Source organism: Sarcophilus harrisii, chromosome 2, assembly GCF_902635505.1.
Source record: "Sarcophilus harrisii chromosome 2, mSarHar1.11, whole genome shotgun sequence".
Classification (NCBI taxonomy): domain Eukaryota; kingdom Metazoa; phylum Chordata; class Mammalia; order Dasyuromorphia; family Dasyuridae; genus Sarcophilus; species Sarcophilus harrisii.
Window position 1 is genome coordinate 345,292,845 of NC_045427.1, and position 7,602 is coordinate 345,300,446.

Here is a 7,602-nt window from a genome sequence, read left to right on the forward strand (position 1 = left end):
TTGGATAAGGGTACCTATAGAGAGATTTGTATTAATAGTGATATTTATACATTGCTTTACTTTTACATTTACATTAACAAAGCACTTTATAAATATTAATTCATTTTGTTTTTTCAACAACCCTATGTTTCTCCATTTTATAGTTGAAGAAACCAAGGCATGATTTACCCAAGATCACACACTCTCCATTGCACCAACCAGTTGCCTACAGGTTACTTGTCTTACCAAAGGGCCACTTCTTTGTGTGATATAGTGGGGCAAGATATCTGAGTGCTATGAAATAAGACCCATTGCTCTCCACTGATCATTTTTTCCCTTTCTACTGTGCTTAGTACAGCCATTTTAATGCTGGGTGCTTTATAAAATGTTTGTTAAATTGAGCCAGATTTTTCAACAAAAAATTCAGTCACTAGAACAAACTTCAGGTTACTTGAGTTTGGGAAGAAGTAAGCATGGATTACATTTGGCATGAAAAAGATACTATAAACAATAGCACCATGGCAAGAAAGTGGGAGACAAGTTTAGGATCATCTATGGAATACTAATTTCACAGAAGTGTTGTATAATATATACTTTTTAAAATTTAAGAATAATGAGTTTCTGAGTATTTGAAATACTCTTTAACAGAAAGTCTTTTTAAGGAGAGCATAGAAAAAAGCTCATTTTGAAAAAACCTTTGGTGGTTTCCACGTAAAATCACTCATTTTTCAGGTCTTGAAATGTCACAACTCCAGGGAACTTTAAAAGTTACAGGATCTTAAGTCCATCTAGTCCAGCCCCTTCATTTTACTGAAAGAAAGGAAACAAGTATTTATTAAGTACCTAGTAAGTGCTAAGAATTGTAGTAAGAGCTTTATGAATATCTCATTTAATTCTCACAACACCCTAATTATCCCTATTTACAACTGAGGTAATTGAGGCAAACAGTAGTTAAGTGATTTGGCCAAGATCACACAGCTAATTTAGGCAAGATAACTGAAATCTTCCTGATTCCAGCTACCTCTACTGGTCAAGAAAATGAAGACCCTAATAGGTTTAGGGATACAGCCAGGAAGTTGTACTGCTAGAATTGGAATCCTCATTCCTGATTACAAATTCAGTATTCTTTCCACTATGCAAGATTATCTCTTCATTAATTAGCTCACTAATTTATTCTACAAACATTTATTAATCTCCTATGTGCATAACCCTAAGAATACAAAGATCTGTCTTTAAAGATTTTACCTTCTAGTGGAGGAAAGAAGGTACAAATAATGCAAATATGCAAAAGTATTTTGTATTAAAATAAAATAATATATTATAATATTGTATTATTAATACAATAAGATATTTTATTATTAAATAAAATATAACACAATGCATTAATAATGCAAATAATATAATATGCTATAATTTAATACAAAATAATTTAAATACAAATCAGATAATACAAGGCAGAATATAAGAAGGATAAAGTGATATGGAAGTTTAGAATTAGATAAATCGCTGAAATCTCTGGGTAAACTTCATGGAAGATGTGATATTAGAGCTCAGGTTATAAGAATGAGTAGGATTTCAGCAAATGGAAATTAACATTAGGGGAATGTAGGCATAGTGAACATAATGGGGTGAATAGAGACCTGATGGTGCAGTTAGAATATAATTCTTTCCCACTTCAGCTAGGTGATGAGTACAGTAGATAGAGCACTTGGCCTAGACTCATCTTCCTTTGTTCAAATCTGATCTCAGACACTTATTAGCTGTGTGACCCTGGGCAAATCACTTAACCCTGTTTATCTCACTTTTCTTATCTGTAAAATAATCTGGAGAAGGAAATGGCAAACCTTTCTAGTATCTTCCCGATAAAAACCCCAAATAGGATTACAAAAGGATATGAGAGGAAGAGCTTTGGGCTTGTAACTAAATTAGGAACTTGGGGAATAATACCAAGTCTGTCATTTATTGAACTATCATCTCATTAATTTCTCTGAGCAAACTCAAATATTCATTCTTCTATGTTTATGAAGCCTCTGTTATGAATATGGATGAACATGGAAATATCTAGCCATACCTGGTGTTTCTCACCACCAGAAATAAGCTTTTCAAATAAAAGTTCTAGATTTGGCATCAGATGATCTGGAGCAATCATTTCATCTCTCCTCTGATCTTTCCAGAGGCTGCAGATGTTTTATCTGGAGAAAGAAAGTATGGTTGGTTTAGCTAAGCAAAACTGAGCACAATATATCTTCAGGGTCAGTATTCCAATCCCTCATTTTTCAAGTGAGGAAAATGAAAGGTCCAGGAAGATAGGTGATTTTGTCAGGGTCATAGAAGTAGGGGATATCTGAGGCAAGATTTAGACCAAAACTCTTCCATTTCTGTCCATGTATCCATTCTGGAAACAGTGCTCAAGGCAAATATCAGTGGAAATCATGAAAGCCCCATACCGTCATACCTTCAGTTGGAGTCTGAACCCTGACCTTGTCACAGAGATTTAGGGTTCTGGTGAGCAGAAAAGAGGAAGAGACATGTGAATCAGAAAAAGAGGTCAGGTTAAGGATCAGGGGAACTTTATGTCTTAAGGGAAACCTTTTTTACCCTGATTTAATCCTTAGCACTCCAGAGGTCAAGGAAGGGGGGGGTCAGAGGACACTTAAGAATAGCATTGGCAACCATTTTTCCCAGTGGACAACTGGTCAATAGAGATTATCCTGGGCTTGGGAAAGATCTAGAGACCAAGCTTCCAGCCTTATAGCCTCACTAGAAAGTCTTATGTTCCATGGTTTATAGAAATCAATGTTTTCCAAAGCATTTTTTAAAACAGTTTTATTAGTGACTTGGTTGAAGCTAGAACAATTATCAAATTTGTTGGTGAAAGAAAGTTGAAAGGGAGACATGCTGAATGACAAAGTTTTGATCCAAAAAATCTTGACATAGATCCAATAAGATATAGGGATGAATGTTCCAACAATGGCGCAGGATTAGAGAAGGTATGGCTAGGCAATTGGTTTTGTGGAAGTAGACTGGGGATCCTAGCAAAATATCAACATATTGATTTGGCAGCCAGAAAAGCTTGTGTGATATAGAGCAAAGGAGATGATAGTTTTGCCATCCTCTTCTCTGGCCAGACCACATCTGTAGTTCAGTTCATTCTTGGATACCATTTAGGAAGTTCATTTAGTTCATTTTTCATTTAGGAAGGGCATAAACAAGCTTGACTATCTCCAAAAGAGGGTAATCAGAATATTGGAAATCATAGAACAGTCAAAGTAACCAGGAATGTTTAGCCAGAAGAGGACTCCTAGGAGGGATGTGATCTCCATCTTCAAGTGTTTGAAGAGATATCCTTTCTGTTTTTGTTTTTTAATAAAAATAATTGTTTGTTTATTTGTTTTTTAATAATAGCTTATAATTTTTCCAAATACATGCAAAGATAGGTGTCAACATTTGCCTTTGCAAAACTTTGTGTTCCAAATTTTTCTCCCTCCCACCCCTAGACAGCAAGCAATTCAGTATGTTAAACATGTGCAATTCTAAACATATTTCCATATTTATCATATTGTGCAAGAAAAATCAGATCAAAAGGGGGAAAAACATGAGAACAAAACTAAGCAAACAATAACAATAAGGGTGAATATATTGTGTTTTGATTCACATTCAGTCTTCTAGTTCTTTCTGTAGGTGCAGATGGCTCTTTCCAAGGAAATGTACTTTGAAAGAGAGAATAGTTTTGTTTTACTTTACCTCAGAGTCTAGAACTAGGAGCAGATTTCAGTTCAATTGAAGAACCAATTTCCCAGAGCTATCCTAACTGGGATGGGCTACCCAGCAGGGACTTAGTTCTTTCTCAGTGAAGATGTACAAAAGGAAGTTAGATGACCTCTGAGGTCCTTTCTAATATTAAAATTATGTGAATATTGAAGGTTTCAAGCATATCTAGAGTAAATATTATTTTTAGGTTTGAGCATCAAATCATTCTCAGTAAAAGTTATTGCAACTTGAAACCTTCAGGTAATATTGTTGCAAACCAGGAACACAGTAAGACTCCTTACTTCTTCATCATCATCCTGTAGACTGGAAAATCTTTAGTCTGTGACTAAGAGACACCCAAGAAGGATAGAAAGGAATAATCATTTATTAAATACTTCCTATATGCCAGATACTGTGCTAAGTACTTTAAGAATATTATCTCATTTGATCCTCATATGAAACCTGCGACATAGATGCTATTATTAATCCCATTTTCAGTTGAGGAAAAATTTACACAACTAGTGTCTTAAATCAAATTTGAACTCAGATTTTTCTGACTCCAGGCTCAGTGCTCCATCCATTGCATCACCTCGTTGTCTATAAGTAAAACAAGAAGAATAAGAAACCTGAAAACTTATAGAAATCTAAAGAGCAAAATATACTAGTACTGAGGGTTCCTCTCCTTCAGTTTTCTTGGCATTGAGTGAATCATCTCAACAGTCCTATGACATTTGGTCAGCAGGGATCATTAAATCTATAGGAGTTCAGTTATTTGTCCAAAAGTCACCAAATAAATTAATAGCAGAACAGGGAGTGGAGATGGGGTGGGGCTCTATTGCCTCTGGACATCAGTTTCCTCACCTATAAAATGAAGGAGTTGAATTAGATGATCTTTAACTTCATTACTAACTCTAAATCCTATGTATTAACTTTGTATTAAATTCTGTTTTAACAAATGACCTTTGTCTTAGAAAATTGCTGGGCTTTATTCAAAAAAAATAATGTTCAGGTATCAAATCTTATTTGAGACCCTTTCTGACCACAATTGCCATTTATTTAGCTTCTTCTATTTACTTTTATTACCAGTATGCATTGCATTTCCACTAGGAGAATATAAACTCAATGAGAGCAGGCACTAAATCACATTTATTGTTTTCTCAGTGCTTGACACAGTGCCCAGCATATGCTGGAGTCTAATAATTATTTGAATTGAATTGAATTGAATTAAACAGACTCATATTGTTCATATGTATGTATGCATGTATATATTAAGGATTTTTCTTATTTTTATTATTAAGAAATTATTATTATATTTAATTATATATAATTATATTAATTAAATAAAAATAATATATTAATTTATATATATTAAGAAATATATGTATATATACACATATATATTTTTAAAACATTCATATATATGTATACACACACACACACACACACACACACACACATATATATATATATAGGGACATATATATATATATATATAGGGACATATATATAGGGACACACACATATATATATATAGGGACATATCCCTATATATATATATATATATATATATATATATATATATATATAAATACATATACACACATACATGGAAACAAGTCTGGGGGATAAGAATACTTCAATCCACTTATTCAAATCCATATTCCTATATCCTTTCACAGGTTTATTTCAGGATCTCAGCTTCCCTATACATACATGGACAGATCAATGACTGTCCTTCAAATAGCCCTCTGACACAGGAAAAGGAGATCTTTGGAGACATCCCTCATCCCCTGGAGCATGACACTACCCATTTAGTCATTGGGAGAGGCCATAACACCTATTTCAAATTTAGGCTTTCTGGCATCTCTCACTGCAATATATCCCTGGAGCCATATCTGGAGAAGGGAAATGTCTGCCTGACATTCTGTCTGAAGATCCTAAACAGAAGCAGCAGAGTGTGGGTGAATGGACTGACCTTGAAATACCTGGAGCAAAGTCCCAGTGACGGCAGTTAGCAAGGTCATATTTTCTGGAGTCCAGATGGTTATTCATGTTAAGGTTGGTGCTTCTAAAGAAAAGTTTGCCTGTTGTATCCATTTCACTGATTTACAAGGCAAAGGCAGAAGAGACAGAAGAGTTTGAAGCCTTCCAAGAGAATCCAGAGCTCCCACAAGAGACCGGGGAGTTAAATTAAATTCCAGCATTTGTGGGGTTTTGACTTGAATCTTTAGTATCTCAGGACAACCTTTCCCCCACCAGAGAAAGGCAAAGAAGGAAAAATAGAAATACAGCCCACAAAGGAGTTTCAGGACAGTAAGTTTCACTAGCCCACTGGATGAAAAAATTCCTTTGCTGATAACAAGAATTTAAGATATTAAAACATGTTCCTAGAGCCTAACATGGTATGGGCTGCTGGCCCAGCTGAAATAATGAGCTAATTCTAGCAGGAATAAAATGTCTTAACTAGTTACATCTATGGAAGGTAACTGTATAACCTCATATATTTTTAAAGGCCCTGTGGGACCTCCAAGATGGGAGAAACTGTGTAAGTGTGTCTTCATATATGGTGTTTGATTTTTTCCCCCTCTATAGCACCCTTTTGCTTATATGTGGGTTATTTCATGTTGTTAATTCTGCGTTCTGTCTCCAGTGTGGTACTTTAAGTTATTGAAGGAATGTACCAATATATGTAGTAATTATGTTTGTGATGATATGAAGTTACCTATGGCTTTTAAATCCTCATATGCACTTAAGGCTTATGGAAGTCTGTATTTAATAAAAAATATATGTATTTCATTAAGTAGGCATATTTAATAGATTTCTCTGCTCTTCAACTGTATCAAATGTACCCTTATGTTATCATCCACAAAAAAGGAGGGAAATGAAATAAAAAAGGCATTAATGACAATGGAAGAGACAGGATTCTAGTGGGGTAGACAGAGATATGGACTAGGAATCAGGAGACCTGGCCTCCAGTTCTTATTGCAGCCAACTGACCTTGGGGATGACCCTTCTATTCCTTCATCTATGAAATGAGGGTTCTCCCTCTCAGCTTCAGTAATACATGACTTTCACATCTATATTTCTTTCTTTGAAAAGTCAGAAGAATCAAAGGATCAAAGCTGGATCCAAAAGGAGCTGGAATGTAATTCAGAAATCATGTCTTTTTAACTCCTTCATTTTACAGATGAGGAAACTGAGGCCCACAAGAGCTAAGTGGCTTGCTCAAGGTCACATTAAACAAGATAATAACTGATCTCAATTAGTGATAAAATCAAGGAATCTTAAAGTTGGTAGGGACTTGAGAAGCTTTCTAGGTCAACCTCTTTCTCCATCATTTATTTGATTTATTTATTAAGTATTAATTTATTTTATTTATTTATTAAGAACCTCTATGCAAATTGTCTTACTTTACATTGGGAGCTCCCTGAAGAGTAGGAATTGTTGCTTTTTTTTTTGTCTCCCCAGTGTTTAGCAGTGACTGGCACATAGTAGATGCTTAATAAATGTTTTTTTGACTATTTACCTTTGACTTGGACTTGAAGATTCAAAGAGAAAAACAAAATAAGCCTACTTTTCAGGACCTTGCATTCTACTAAGAAAGGCACAATATAAAGCATATACAAAAATGAACAGAGTAATTTGGATGCATGGAAGACACAACAGGGAGGAAGAATGGAATCACTAAAAGCTTCATGATGGAGGTGCTTAGGGTTTAAAGAAAGCAAGGCAGACATGAGGAGGGAATGTATTTTAAGCATGGAAGAACAGTCCATGCAAAAGTATGGAGATAGGATATGGTACACAATATCTGACAAGTAATCACGATGTCTTAATCTAAAGATTTTCAGTGATGGGGACCCCACTTTCCCT

General features: G+C 34.9%; 1 protein-coding gene across 1 annotated transcript; it reads left to right on the forward strand.

Annotated features, from left to right (window-relative positions):
- The first annotated feature begins 5,442 nt into the window (after positions 1-5,442).
- On the forward strand, positions 5,443-5,923 carry TIFAB (TIFA inhibitor). Its single transcript, XM_012549649.2, is given in 4 exon segments — positions 5,443-5,476; positions 5,479-5,720; positions 5,722-5,828; positions 5,830-5,923. Coding segments are annotated over 4 exon segments (477 nt in total).
- Positions 5,924-7,602: the final 1,679 nt, after the last annotated feature.